Source organism: Leguminivora glycinivorella, chromosome Z (genome assembly GCF_023078275.1).
Source record: "Leguminivora glycinivorella isolate SPB_JAAS2020 chromosome Z, LegGlyc_1.1, whole genome shotgun sequence".
Taxonomy (NCBI): domain Eukaryota; kingdom Metazoa; phylum Arthropoda; class Insecta; order Lepidoptera; family Tortricidae; genus Leguminivora; species Leguminivora glycinivorella.
Window position 1 is genome coordinate 20,603,072 of NC_062998.1, and position 15,837 is coordinate 20,618,908.

General features: G+C 39.2%; 2 protein-coding genes across 2 annotated transcripts in view; one reads left to right on the top strand and one right to left on the bottom strand.

Annotated features, from left to right (window-relative positions):
• The window catches only part of LOC125241003 (integrator complex subunit 4), a 28,849-nt gene extending 21,011 nt beyond the window's left edge, over positions 1-7,838 (bottom strand). Inside the window, 5 exon segments of the mRNA XM_048149261.1 lie at positions 776-968; positions 2,847-3,022; positions 5,871-6,119; positions 7,210-7,542; positions 7,658-7,838. Coding sequence (XP_048005218.1) covers positions 776-968; positions 2,847-3,022; positions 5,871-6,119; positions 7,210-7,542; positions 7,658-7,711 — 1,005 coding nt within the window. The 5' untranslated portion in view covers positions 7,712-7,838.
• A 3,485-nt stretch (positions 7,839-11,323) lies between these two features.
• Positions 11,324-14,560, top strand: LOC125241029 (mitochondrial nicotinamide adenine dinucleotide transporter SLC25A51). The gene is made up of 3 exons (XM_048149304.1): positions 11,324-11,624; positions 11,747-11,946; positions 12,296-14,560. The coding sequence occupies exons 2-3, from the start codon at positions 11,797-11,799 to the stop codon at positions 13,019-13,021; spliced, it is 876 nt and encodes a 291-aa protein (XP_048005261.1). The 5' UTR covers positions 11,324-11,624; positions 11,747-11,796; the 3' UTR covers positions 13,022-14,560.
• Positions 14,561-15,837: the final 1,277 nt, after the last annotated feature.

Here is a 15,837-nt window from a genome sequence, read left to right on the forward strand (position 1 = left end):
ACCTCAGCTTATTATGAATTATTTTGTCTGTTATGGGCTCTTATGAACTTGGTCTTGAAGACTCCTTTGCAGGCGTTACAATAAAGTTGGCCAGATGTATTGTAAGTATAAACATACACTAGTAACCAGAGGTAGACGAGGGAGAGCTAACTTCCTTCTAATTTGACATGACTGACGTCACATTAGCAGGTAAAGCAAATCGCAGCAAAAGACAGAGCCGGCAAACCAAATTCGTATTAAGTACAAATTTTGCTTTTTTTTTCTAGTGTACAACATTTTCACTCAGAATTCTGAGATATGCTAAGTCTCTCCACATCTATTCACATAAGAGCAGCATAAGATAAAAGAGGTAGTTCTCGAGATGTTTAGTAATGTGACAGACAGACAGAGTCGCACCAAGGGTTCCTTTTGTAACTTTTTGGTACGCCGAGCAGTCGCGGCTGAAGCGTCGCCATGGTTACCTTCATGTTGCTCATGAGCTGCTTGTCCAGCGTCTGCAGCAGGAAGCGGTCGGACACGCCGCGCGTGGTGCCGAGCAGCGAGCAGGCCAGCGCGCGCACCTGCATGCAGAGGTCGTTGACCGCCGAGCAGACGCGGCTGAAGCGTCGCCATGGTTACCTTCATGTTGCTCATGAGCTGCTTGTCCAGCGTCTGCAGCAGGAAGCGGTCGGACACGCCGCGCGTGGTGCCGAGCAGCGAGCAGGCCAGCGCGCGCACCTGCATGCAGAGGTCGTTGACCGCCGAGCAGACGCGGCTGAAGCGTCGCCATGGTTACCTTCATGTTGCTCATGAGCTGCTTGTCCAGCGTCTGCAGCAGGAAGCGGTCGGACACGCCGCGCGTGGTGCCGAGCAGCGAGCAGGCCAGCGCGCGCACCTGCATGCAGAGGTCGTTGACCGCCGAGCAGATGCGGATGAAGGCGTCGTCCACCATGCGCATCTTCGTCTCGCCGTCGGACATCGTGATCGTGCTACGCAAATTACACACCTTTATCGCAAGTATGAACCAACCCGAGTGGGTAAGGTCAGGTAGTTTCAAAGGTGCATTTCTAAGCTTAAACTTTCTCTAAGGCACTAATAATTCTGAGCTTTACTACTTACAGCTGTAGAAACTTAAAAATTGAAAGAATGTGCATTTAATATTGCATTGTCTGCAGAAAAAAACAACAAAATGTGTATAGCCTTTCTTCGTGTTTTCATTGCAATCTAATCATCAAATCTAAATTTTAATAGTATGACATTGGCAATTAAAACACGCGTTCGTGAATTATAATCTATATTGAATAATAAATTTTTAGCAAAAAAATATTTTTGGCACAAGCTTTTATCGCCGACTGTACCTTTCTTTCAACAGTCATCTACTGCTCTCCGAGTTCTTAAAACCCCTTACTCGATGGGGATACGACGTTTCATTAACAGAGTTCCTATGACCAACTTTCTGCTCCGACATCAGATCAACTCCATGATACCATAATATTGCATTGTCACGTGATTTAGATATTAAATTTGAACTCAATGCGAAACCGGGAAGTGGGTCAAATTTAGCTTCTACGTTTTGACCCAAACTAACATACTAACAAGACAAGTTGAATCAAAGAGGATCGAGTATTATAGAGAATTACTGTCAAAGTAAAACGTGTAATTACAGTGCATAGACTGCCATCTCTTGACACAGGCTTAAAACTTTTAAACCTCCGTTTTGATAATTTGGCCCATATTCTTAGCTTGATATGTGTTAAAATGTCAAATATTAATATTAGCGCCATCTAGCCGAGCGTACCCCAAAGGTGTATCGCCATCTATACTTCATCCACGATAACGAGCTAATACTAGAAAACTCAGATTGCACGTGATTGGTCAGCGATAAGGGCGATGCACGTGCAACGAGTGGGTTTACATGACAGTCAACTCTGTCTATTGTACCGTGCGGACGCTCCTAATTGCTCTCCTTTGTTTGTGTATTGTTTTTCTGTTACTCGGCCCTTTTACTGGATTATCTTCTGCCTATATTGCGACTCGGCTTGTTTACTGGACTTCCCTGAAGCTTACTGTGTGACTCGGCTTGTGTATTTTTGGACTGTTTTATTTTGCTTTATTTTGTATAAATAGCAAAATAACAGCTTTCTTTTATTTATATTAGTTTAAAACTAGAATTCAATTTGCACTTGTACAAGTACGCCGGGACTTACGAGGCTAACTATAGACGACCAATTTGCTTGACCAGTGGGGTTACCATGACGTACTAAAGACGTTCAGTTTAGGTTGAGAGAAAGGGACACAGCTATAGCAGTTACATAGCTCCGTCCCTCTCTCTCAACCTAAACTGAACGGCTTTAGCACGTCATGGTAACCCCCCAGGTATATTTTCAACTGCATATCTAAAGTCAATAAAAGGTTGTTTAAAGCATTTAGTCCTGCAATTTGTCATTACAGTATTGACCATAAATATGCAGTTGGTTATGGAAACTTAAATAAATAGGCATAAAATAAATATTTAGGTATTTACAAAACATGTTAACAGCACAACAGTCGAAACTAAACCACTGCTTTAAACGTTAAGAAAATAATGAATATAAATATAAAATATAATTAATGAAAATATTCCAAGCGACGGCATGTAAGCCGAGCCGGACAACGAGGTGCCATTGTTAACGCCCACTGCCCTTTTCTGTCCTTTTCATCTGCATACAAAAGTGTGAAAGAGAGACCCCTATATTAGCTCGTTATTTTGGATGAGGTATAGCTCACCGTATGGTTTTGAGGTACGTTTTTTTCTTAGACTTTATCAGTCTTTACGGAGTTATATAAGTCTTTGGTTGAATAAAAGCTTGTAAAAATAAAGTACATACTTGTCAGGGTAGTTATTCCCGAGCAGCCAGACGAGCTTGAGCGCCACCTCGCGCACGATCTCGTAGTCGTCGCTGAGCGCCTGGCACGCCTGGTCGTAGTGCGCGGCGCTCAGCGCGTGCCCGCGCTCGTGGAACGTCAGCAGCGACTGGAACGCTTCGCACCGGACGCGCGCGTCCTGAAAGTCCATGTCATGTCACTGCATACCCGGGTTACGGCTCACAACAGACGAATCTATTTATGGACTGAGTCCAGAGCCGCCAGACCTTCCTCATTTTCTCAAGGATGAAACATTGGGATAATGTAGAGTTCGTATCGACGTTTAATGTCTGCATATAACCTAGTTCGGCTCTTCGGCCATTTTTTTGCTATAAGGTTGTTTTTTAAAACACTAACTTTCCTTAAATTCTCAAGGCTGATCTTTATACATATATGTAATAAAAAAGACTGTAAAGATTCGATAATCATCATTTCCGCCGGCCGTAACTTTAACCAGACGCTAGAAAGTCTCTCTAACTTACCCTAATTTCTCAAGCCGTTTCCGCCGGCCGTAACTTTAACCAGACGCTAGAAAGTCTCTCTAACTTACCCTAATTTCTCAAGCGACGGCCGGCGCAAATGGTTTGGAAATGATGATTATCAATTCCTAACAGTATTTTCTAACACATATATAAAAATCAACCTTGAGAATTTAAGGAAAGTTAGATTTCTTTTAGAAAAAACTTTATAGCAAAAAAATAGGCGAAGGTTCGAACTAGGTAATATGCAGACGTTAAACGTCGATACGAACTCTACATTGTCCCAAAGTGTCATCCTTGAGAAAATGAGGAAGGTCTAGCGGCTTTGGGCTCTTAGTCTATTATGACGTTATTCATAAACGCTCAGAAGCGCTGGTGGCCTAGCGGTAAGAGCGTGCGACTTTCAATCCGGTGATCGCGGATTCGAACCCCGGCTCGTACCAATGAGTTTTTCGGAACTTATGTGCGAAATGTCATTTGATATTTGCCAGTCGCTTTTCGGTGAAGGAAAACATCGTGAGGAAACCGGACTGATTCCAATAAGGCCTAGTTACCCTTCGAGCTGGAAGGTCAGATGGCAGTCCCTTTCGAAAAATTAGTGCCTACGCCAAATCTTGGGATTAGTTGTCAAAGCGGACTCCAGGCTCCCATGAGCCGCAAGGATAACGCAAGGAGTATGCTTCAGAAATGCTTTACAAGCCTGAATTAGCCAGCCTCTTTGCCAATATTTATCTGATTTAGTTGTAATAAATGAGTAACAAAAACCATACTCCACCCTTTACTTGGGTTGCTATCTGTTCAACCAATATGATAGTTGATTTCAGTCAAGTAGTTTTGCAGGGCAGCTTCCGCAAATCAACAAGCACTGTGCCTATTTTGAATAAACACTATGTAGTGCTACTCAACCAACCAAAGAGCCTCTCTGGGGTATATTACATAACATAAGTTTAACTAATTTTATTGTTATTAAGTGTGATTATTTGTGATATTTTATGTGTGTACCTAAATTGTATGATCCCAGTTGGTCGAAATAAAGTGATTTATTAATTTTATTATTATTATAACGTTACTAACAGATCAGTAAACTCAAAATTACTGAACTTTGAACAGTTTGAACTAATAAAATTTTATTGTCACAAAAACTCCCAAATAAAACATAGGTGGAACATATTATATAACATAATAAATGTTACTTTAAAAATTTTGTGAGCGTCAGGACCCCTGGACCACTACAGATATTTGATGTTTAGTACATACTAAAATTTAGTACCTATTTGATACTATTTGGTACCTGAGTACATATATTTGGTACCTCCACTGATATCGAAAAATCGAGCGAATAAAGTGGCCAGACATTCTGACGTCAGGATGTCTGGACCATTTTTGGTTTACATAGTTCTAGACAACACTACTAATTGATATCTTAGTCAATATTTACTACCTATTTGGTACCTGTCAATATATTTTTTTCAAATTTTTTTGGCGTACCAGAAAAAAGTTATGATGGAATTTAAAGTTGAAAACTAGTGTAATTACACTAATTACTTTTATATTTCGACTATATGAATGCCACTAGTCAGTAGAGATGATGTGCGAGTGCCTAAAAATAAATTTCTTTTTAAGTTGACGCGCAGGAGGGCAGGCGGATTCGCCTCTATTCTTTTGACTGGCGCTACATACTTCAACGGCACGGCCGGGCTCACAACTTTAAATTCCGTCATAACTTTTTTCTGGTACGCCAAAAAAATTTGAAAAAAATATATTGACAGGTACCAAATAGGTAGTAAATATTGACTAAGATATCAATTAGTAGTGTTGTCTAGAACTATGTAAACCAAAAATGGTCCAGACATCCTGACGTCAGAATGTCTGGCCACTTTATTTGCTCGATTTTTCGATATCAGTGGAGGTACCAAATATATGTACTCAGGTACCAAATAGTATCAAATAGGTACTAAATTTTAGTATGTACTAAACATCAAATATCTGTAGTGGTCCAGGGGTCCTGACGCTCACAAAATTTTTTATTATAAAATTGTACAAGCCTACAAGGTCAATATGTAGAGTGACATGACATGACATGTTGAGATGTCATGGTCTATCAAGCAAGATTAGATGTATGTACTACAAGCTCTTTCATTATTTCCACTTACAGAAGGTAAGGTCGTATTAGCGACGACCGGTCTGGTGCAGTCGGTAGTGACCCTGCCTTCTACGCCGCGGTCCCGGGTTCGAATCCCGGTAAGGGCATTTATTTGTGTGATGAGCACAGATATTTATTCCTGAGTCATGGATGTTTTCTATATATATAAGTATTTATATATTATATATATCGTTGTCTGAGTACCCACAACACGAGCCTTCTTGAGCTTACCGTGGGCCTCTCAGTCAATCTGTGTAAGAATGTCCTATAATATTTATTTATTTATTTATATTTATTTATGGGAGTTTCGCCAACCAGTCTTCAACACATTGACCTCTATTCTTTTGTTTAGCTAATATCATTACCTCAGCATTAGAATACTCTGCAAGTAGTTTAACCACAGCATCAGCCTCAGCTATGGTTTCCAATGTTCTGTCCATTTCAGGGCACAGCGGGTAGAGCTCGCTGATGAGCTGCAGGCAGCGGCACTTGACCTGGTGGCTGGTGTCCTTGAGGTTCTCCCGGGCCACCGACACCAGCCGCATCATGAGGATCTTGTCATCAGACAGTTTAGCTCCCAGTTTCAGTAAGGTGGCTAAACCTTGGGCTATCACCTGAAAATCATCTCAATATAATTAGAAATTTATTAACGTAGATTTTAGGAGCTAAACCTGACAATTTTATAACTGCTTTTAGTTTATAGACTTTTTCAAAAATGTTGGTATAATAATTCATTATTTCATGTAGACAAAATAATCTACTTGCTTCTAACACTGGGGCAAGAAGTACCCTATCAAATTGATTAATGTCACCCCTATGGGCTTTATTTATTTATTATTCATTAAACAAAACAAAAACTAATACCTAGTGATTACATCAAGGATTTAATGTCAAAGCAAAAGATTTAGTAACTTTTGGTACAGTCACGGACTTTAATTGTTGATCCACTTCTAGCTCATTTTATACTGGAACGTCATAGCTTAACTATGCTTAACTCTGAAATGTACAGTATAAAATGAGCTAGAAGTGGATCAACAATTAAAGTCCGTGACCATACACCATTCCGCCACAATGTTTTGCTTATACAGTAGGCTTGTGTCGTTCACGAACTATGAACTGTTAGGAATAAAATCCCATCAATGACCGAAATGAACTGAATCTTTCCGTGGTCTGTGAATCGGTCTTTGCTCATTTAGTTCAGTATAGGATCGGCGAGCGCGAGCGGTTTGGATTGAGAACGAATGTGTGACTGCGCCGACCGAGAGCGAGAGCTACTTAGCAGAGCAACAAAAAAGTCAAGTTTTCATATTAAACTTCGGTTACTTACAACCTTTCGGCCCGGAAAGTTTCTATCTGTAGACTATTCGTATCATTTTGACACTATTCGGTCCCATTCGTTCTGATCGCAGTGGTCGCTGGTCTAGCTGAACTAAATGAGCAAAAGACCTAAAAGAGCGAACTAGTTCGTGGGAGCGATGGAACGAGATCGGAGCGCTCCGATCAACGAACGAAACGGCACAAGCCTATTATACAGTAGTATTTCAAATACCTATAAAAACTTGACAAGTTAGTCTTCATTTTAATATAGATTAATTAAAATGAAGTCAACATTACCTACATTTACAACTTAATATCACATATAGAAAAAAATGTGTCAAAACAGTACATTATATCATAAGTAAGAACAAAGCACCATAACAATACCTTATGTGATGTCTCATTCTTGATAAGGAGTGTGGTGAGATCAATCAAGTTGTTGAGGTTAGCGACAGGGCACTCTAGTCCAATGTCACAGAACAGCCATAATATCTTGACTCTAACCACAGAGTCTTCTTCCGACTGAAAGTGCTCTGAGAGTTTCTTGATAGCCTCCTCTACGTCAGATTCCTGGAACTGCAGACAGTCAGATATGCGCAGTAGTAGTTGCAATGCTTCTTCACTAGACTTACATTTTTCTAGTAAACCAACGAATGCTGCCGCGGAACTTCCTATAAGTGGCTTCTTAACTATGTGCAGCTTTTTAGACGGTGGACCATCCTGAAAATTACGATTATAATCAATAATAAATGGTTAGATTGTTTTTTAGGTTTTGTTGCAAGAAGCCACTTTATTATGAGAAAATACTTTATTCTTAAAGCATAAAGACAACTACCTGAAAAGATTTATTATATTCAGCCAAAGCTCTCTTCTTAAGCAGTGCCGCCATAGGAATTTATAGATTCAGTTATCGGAATAAACCGAGTGAAAATAGACACACACGTAGCGGTAACAGCATCAACAACACAAAATTATTCACTTCAGTTCAGGATTTGACGACCAAACCGGGTGACATTTTGATGACAGTTGACTATCCCTTGCCGAAAAGGCCCCGCGCACACGGAGGCAACAGTTGCTCGGCGACTTTCGTATTTGTATGAAAAGTTGCGTCGCCTCGTGTGCGCACCTTCATACTAGCCCATAGACCGAGTGACGGAGACAAAACAGTTTTGTCGCCCGTGTGCGCGGAGCCAAAGTCAAGCTGCTTTCACTTCCGGTAAAAAAATGTAAAGCTTTCAAAGGTCTCGGTACGGAGCGGTCGTATGTTAGCACTTTAACACACACAAATACATATAAAACGCCCTCCACACACGTGTGTATTACGGCGCGACGTAAGGGTGCGCGCCCACGGGAGACAAAGTTGCTCGGCGACTTTCGTATTTGTATGAAAAGTTGCGTCGCTTCGTGAGCGCACTTTCATACTAAGCCATGGCCGCGACAAAAAAGTCGCTGCCAAAAGTTGCCCGTGTGCGCGCTCTCTAAAACGTAGTGATTTGGTGATGATTCAATGCTCTTTGGCCGGCAACAGACAGTCTTAAAAATTCATAATCTTAAAAAAAAGTTGGTTGTCTGTAAAGTCGGTTTACGGACGGTAGTTTGACGTGATAACGTCAAACATAACAGTAGTATAGACAGGGGCGGCTCACTCCGCGATTCTATCGCCGCGCTACAAAGTACATGCTGGCGGCCGCGAGTTCGCGGCCTAATAATGAGTGGCGCGCGGTGCGTTTTCACGGAACTCACGTTCCCACTTTCTATTGTTACTTTACGTCGCGAGTTTTTTAAAGCTACTTTTAAAGTGAATGGCTTATAATGCTTAGTTAAATAAACATCATGAATAAAATAGGACAATATTACACAGATCTACTATTGCTCAAGTCACACGGAAAAGTTCAATAAGGCTTGTGATGTTGGGATTTCAACAATAATATATAAATACTGTACATGTATATACCTAGAAAGTACCCAAGACTTGAATATAATAGTATTGAATCGTTTTAATTCATAGGCAACCCTATCGTCCGACGCTGCGCACGTGCGGCTCGTTTCTTTGTTAGAATTTTGTAGGCATTCAAAAGGCGGCATTTCGTGAACATCAAAACAGTGGGCCTTCTGTACTTGTACTATTATATATTCTGAGGTATAGATTAAACGATGAGATATTCAAATGCAAGAATTACTTATCTATATTGCCGCAATTGTATTGAACACACATGAAAATCACAATAACATTTCAACATTTGTTTATAAACATTTGAGTTCACTTGTATCTTTTATGCTAGGCTAGGCGCGATGACTGCGGCCGGTGTGATTAATACGTTAGGCCGTTTTCACATTAAATTTATCCGATCCGATATCGGATGTCGGAAGGGTTTCAATAGAAAAAATCCAAGGTCCTGTAATGTATGGGATGTCGGTCCGACATCCGATATCGGATCGGATAATGTGAAAACGCACTTAGGGTCGCCGCGCCGGTCGGTCGGCCCAATGAAATAAAATGAAAAAATATTTTATGAATTTTATGATTTACGAGTACTTTTATAAAATGGTCATTTACTTTTTTACCTTCCCTAGACTTTAGGCAGGTAGGTATTTTATAATACATATACGTACTTTGTAGTGTAGTCACATAAATGCAAGCTCTGTCTACCCCGCAGGGGATATAGGCGTGATTATATGTATGTATGTTTTCACTAATATCCACCATTACCAATATTATAAAACAGAAACAAAAAAGATCACTAGTACTAATAAATTACTACGTATTACGTAATACTCAGATAAGCGCGTTACAAAACACGGAGAAACTAAAAAGCAAAAAATAATAAACCTTTGAATTCAGATTTCTTATCGTATTGCAATAATCTAAACATCCAAATTATAAACAAATCAATTATTTTTGCAGTCGGTACCAGACCTGTTCGTCGCCTTGCTATTGCCTGTTTGCCCCACCCAACTCATACGCAGGCTGGCACCGACTCCAAAAATAATTGATTTGTTTATAATTTGGATGTTTAGATTATTGCAATACGATAAGAAATCTGAATTCAAAGGTTTATTATTTTTTGCTTTTTAGTTTCTCCGTGTTTTGTAACGCGCTTATTTTTGAAGGCGGTTTTATTTTTTGTTAAAAAAGTTTATTTATTTGTTGATTTTTAGTGGTTCCTATTGATATTATATGTATCAGTCCGAATACATGTACACTAGTGAAAGAATTATCCTTTAACTCCTAACCATTGAGGAGTTGACCTTCCATCATCAGCTCAGCCACATAAAATTATTACCATCAGGCGTAAATACTGGTTTACCTTTGAAAAATACACTGAAAACATTACATGTGCCTATAACATTTGAAGAGTTCCCTCGATTTCTCCAGGATCCCATCATCAGACCCTGACTTGGTGCCAATGGGACCATCTCGGGGTTATACCCGTTCGATCAAAAAAAAAATTTGAAAATCGGTCCACAATTCTCGGAGATATCGAGGAACATACATACAAAAAAAAAAAAAAAAAACATTCAGTCGAATTGAGAACCTCCTCCTTTTTTGAAGTCGGTTAAAAAGCAGTACGTGCCGCGCGACTATACAGGCGGGCGTTTCGCGGCCCTCTCCTCTGCCACTTGTTACGCCGGCGGAACGGCTAGCGTGTGCCTGAAAATGGTCCATACACAAACCACCTGTCGTGCCGCGCTCTCGCTTGCTGGCCTTGGGGAACGGGACAATGACGTCATCTTTTTCGTGCATGCAGCCCGTAGTAACGAGTTATTAGACGTTATCACGTCAAAATTTGTATGCAAATTGACAGTTCAAACTGACACTGACAGATCTGTCAGTGTCAGTTTGCATACAATTTTTTTTTTAAGATTATGAAAATTAAGACTCGTCTGTTGCCGGCCTTTGGCTCCCCACAGACAGTCTTAAAAATTCATAATCTTAAAAAAAATTTGTATGCAATTGACACTGACAGATCTGTCAGTGTCTTGTCAGTGTCAGTTTGAACTGTCAGATTGCATACAAGTTTTTTTTAAGATTATGAATTTTTAAGACTGTCTGTGGGGAGCCTTTGTCCACCAGTTTAGAGGTTCTTTCGACAGTAAGGCTCCGCGCACACGGGCGACAAAACTGTTTTGTCTCCGTCGCTCGGTCTATGAGCTAGTATGAAGGTGCGCACACGAGGCAACGCAACTTTTCATACAAATACGACGGAGACAAAACAGTTTTGTCTCCCGTCTGTGGGGGGCCTAAGAGTGTGCGCACACGGGCAACTGTTGCCGGCGACTTTTTTGTCGCGACCATGGCCTAGTATGAAAGTGCGCACACGAGGCGACGCAACTTTTCATACAAATACGAAAGTCGCCGAGCAACTGTTGCCTCCGTGTGCGCGGGCCCTAAAGTGTCTGAATAAAATTCTATCGTCCGCCACTGCTTTAAGAAAAAACTGTCAATTTTGATTTGACAAACAAATGTCATTTCATAATTTTCATATGATAATTTGGAGTGTTCAGCACTGCGCGAACGAGCGCCTCCAAAGTGCTGTAATTTAGTATAGTATTACAAAACAAAACACACTTCAGAAAACTGTACATTATTTTCATACTGTTTGCTCATCATCAACAGGGCTTAATACCTTGATTAACCGACCCTTAGATTATAACTTTCGGTGACGTAAAGTATGGCATTGACACTGAGGAATTAGTATTTCCTATTTTACACGTAACGTTTTACATAATTAATTGTTTTTTGATTTTTTATTTACGTATTAACGGTGTCTAGAAGAGTACTTCGAGTAACGAATACCATAGTAAGTTTGATATATTTAAAGGATAAAAATTTGTAGTCTAATACAGAATTGATAAGTGGTTTGTTTCGTTTCTGTTAACCTAACAAAGTATGTATATTATATTCTATCCGTCTGTCGTGCAGGTAGGAGTTGCTGAGATTAGAATGTAGCTATGTGAGAAAAGGGAAGAGCAATGACGGGAGTTCAGCCTGTGGAGACTGCGTGTGAAAGTGGAGAGCCACTGCCTGATGTCACCCACTGGAAGGAGTTCGTGTGCGGCGGAGGCGCCGCCTTCTGCAACATCATCATTAGCTACCCTCTTAACAAACTCATATTTAGACAGGTACTACACCAAACTTATTTAATTTAATAATAAAGTGCTTCTCACAAAGCATAGATTTTGTTACATTTTTAATAGCATTCCCAAACTATGGGAGGGAAGTACTGGTCTACATTCTAATAAGAATCATTCTTTGCATGTCTGTTATTTCACAAGCTTATGATCACACAAACACTTTATAATCACAATATAGACCAATGTTTCCAAAATATATAAATAACAAGGGTTATATTTACAAGTTGTTCAGATACATATACAAATTAATAATTTCTTTATGTAACATTTGGATTTTAAATAAAATACAGACTTTTATGTCACCAAAGTACTTACAAAGATTATTTTGTCTTTTCAGATGATGCATGGAGTTGAAACAACTTTTGCCTTAAATCAACTACAAAAAGAGGGAGCAGCATATTTGTATCGTGGGATGCTGCCACCTCTGTTGCAGCGCTCTGTGTCCATGTCCCTCATGTTTGGAGTGTACAATGAAGTTCTGCAACCTCAACTAAACTACTGTGTTAATCCTTATGTTGCCAAAACAGTAGCAGGCTTGGTGGCTGGCTGTGTAGAAGCAACCCTCATGCCGTTTGAAAGGATCCAAACTTTACTAATCCACCCTAAGTTTCACAAGGAGTTCAAAAATACAGCACATGCAACTCGACACATTGCAGGTAGGTATGGGATCAAAGAATTTTACAGAGGGCTCACTCCCATATTAATGAGAAATGGTCCCTCAAATGCTATGTTTTTTATAATACGTGACGAAGTACGGCTACTATTGCCACCTCAAGAGCAAGTGCTATATAAAAGTCTTCAAGACTTCCTGGCGGGCGCAACCATTGGTGCTTTTCTAAGTACTTTATTTTATCCCCTGAATGTCATTAAAATTGCAATGCAATGTGAATTAGGAGGACCTCATAGAACAGTGGCATATGAATTTAGTTATATTTTACGCAAACGTGGCTCTAAATTTGCGAATTTCTACCATGGAGCTCTTCTTAACATTTCTAGAGCATTCCTAAGTTGGGGAATAGTAAATGCTTCTTATGAGGTATTTAGGAAAATGCTTTATGCCTAGTCAGCTGAATGTATTATTGTGTGTGCAATTGTGTGGGATGTTTATCAACTTCACAGAAGCTCAACATAATTGTAAACAAATCTGTTGGAAGTTGTTATAAATATGTAGCTTTGTAATGGTAACATCAAATTATTTTCTAATAGCAGCAGTTCTTTGTTGTTACTGTGGTTTTGCATGCAGTTTCTTTTAGCGGTATTGTGTGATAGCGTCAAATAAGACTCACGCAGCTTTTGTTATGGTCACGGCCACCAGCGGTGGTATTCCTGCAGGGTAAACATTCTGCTGCTAATAGAAACTAATTTTAAACTTGTGCAAGTTTGATATGAATTGACAGGACTACTGTCATTTTATTATTTTCCTTAATTTATTGTATGTCGTATTTTAATCTAAGCAAGACCTTTTGGTGCTGTTATGTAAATATTTATTAGGTGTGTTATTGCACAGTTTATTTTAAGTAGCAATTTTTTTTAACAAAAGGCATTTATGTTGATATTATATCGTCCGTTATTGTTATGCATAGTAATAATTTATGTACCTAAATCAAAAATTATGTAAAATATTGATATTGTAGATCAGTTCCACAAATGTACAAATGGGTGATATTTAAGCCGTGAACAACAATTGAATTTTAATTGACTGATAAACTTCGAAAATGTTTATTCTTTAAAGGGTCTGATATTTTTTACTAAGCTCGTGGGCAGACTGCGTCCGCGCCGTACTTGCTGTTTAGCCGCACAGCTATCTGTAATCCAATTTAACATTCACAAACCTTTATAGTAAAGAATATTTACTATAATCGTCAGCCAATCTATCCTTCATATTACCCGAGCTTTTGCATACCTACTTCAAAATACCTATTTGGATGTTTGCGAAAAAATCGACAAACATTTTAACGTACCTACTTATGTATGTATTTATTATATCTCCTGAAGTTGTTTTCTAGATAATCAACTAGGAACCCTCATAATTCGTCTGCCCGTTATGCTCCGTGATAGTGCTCAAATTTGAAACACCCTTACATGTAATAAACTAGTGTATATGAGAGGAGGATATTGTCTGAGGTACCTATTTGTACTTCAACCTTATGATGGGATGGAATGATGTAGGGATAGATACGTATTCTCACTTAGTCGAATATAAAGTACACTCGGATAAGACTCGACTAGGTATTTATCGACGTGAAACAGGAAATCAGAAACGAGTGGCAAAAAAAACACGACCGAAGGGAGTGTTTAAAGGAAGATTAATACGAGTTACGAATACTTTCACACACATTTTAACTGTACAAAATAAATTCGTTGGCGTTGTAATCACAGACTGACGTTGTATATTCACGACTTAAATTTCATGTACTTGTACATTAAATGGCCATTCCAAATACCTACCATATATTACTACCGGGCAGCGCACCGCTGGCGCTGCCCTGCCGGCTTCGGGCTTATTACTTTGCTGATAGTTAAGACGCTACAGGAGCGAAAATGCCAAAATGGAAAGGACCCCCCCCCCCCTTTCAATTTGGGAACTCTAGTTTAATATACTAATGTTATTAACTAGATTTATCAAAAAAAAATTGTCCATTAAGAACAACTCAGTTAAAAGATATTGCGAAAAAATCTTTAAAATCAAGTTTCTGCTCTCGACTATTTCCTCCTTCAAAACTTAATCATTTGTAACGAAATTTGAAAATCTGAATAACAATGAAAAAATCTGTGTCCGGACCGTTTAGTTTTTTTGGCTAATTGTCACCAATTTTAAATTTTTATTACGCCATAATCAATAACGCCGTTTTTGGAAATTTTTGATGGGCTCCAGCGTCTTTAAAAAAAAAGAATATAAAAAAATCAAAACGTTCCGATCCGACACAGATAAAAATAATAATAATCTGTGTTGAAAAAAATCATTGCTTTTCAAAAACCAGAGAGGAAATAGTCGAGAGCGTTTGTATGGAGAATTGACCCCTCCTGTAGCGTGTTAAGCTGCCACGTATACGCTATGAGTGGTTTGTTTTTATTTACCAATCCATTAACGTCACAAAAATTTGGTTTTGTGTGACTTGTGACATTTAATTTTGCCGTGGTTACGTAACCAGTTGCGTGGACGCTATTTTGTGAATCAATATACATAATTGAATAAACACGTTCATCATCTAGTGCGAGTAGTGTGACCAAATGCCAAGCCAAGTGTAATCTTGTCAATGGCAAGTTTGTCAATCAAGATTGTCTCTCATTTACGCTACACGTGCAATTGTCGTATAATAAGTCCCATTACCTTTTTTTGTTGGCTTCCAACGATGTAGGTACTCTTGTGTCTCGCAGCAACTTTCTTGATAATAGCTACATTAGCTACCTACCGTATGTCAATTTATCGGTTAGGTTAGATGCCAAATTAAGCGCGTTTTCACATTATCCGATCCGATATCGGATGTAAAGATGGCTGCTTTAATATAATATAGGATACCGGTCCTACGTCCGATACCTTTAATATGATCTGATACTATGAAAACGTTCTAAGGCACAAGGGCTTAATGGTTGGTGTATCGGTAGTACCTTGCCAGTGACAATGCGGCCTTATGAAACATATCCAATTTTACTACTAATTAAGAAAATATGGAGCATAAATTATAATTGACTTGCCTGCGAATCATTTTGACGCACCGCCACTGGACGCACGAGTACACAATATCCAAGATTCCTGCGCAATGCCACGGAGTAAATAAAATCTGATTTTATACAGGTAATGTCTAGATATGTGGTGAAACTTTATACACCTTGTTCCAAGGTAGGTAAAGTATTTTAGAACAAACTGAAGTACCTTTA

Excerpts from the sequence above, each read along its gene's own strand:
- LOC125241029 (XM_048149304.1), top strand. The coding sequence starts at position 11,797 with ATGACGGGAGTTCAGCCTGTGGAGACTGCGTGTGAAAGTGGAGAGCCA. Across the intron at positions 11,947-12,295 it reads ACAAACTCATATTTAGACAG|ATGATGCATGGAGTTGAAAC; the intron begins GTACTACACCAA and ends TTGTCTTTTCAG.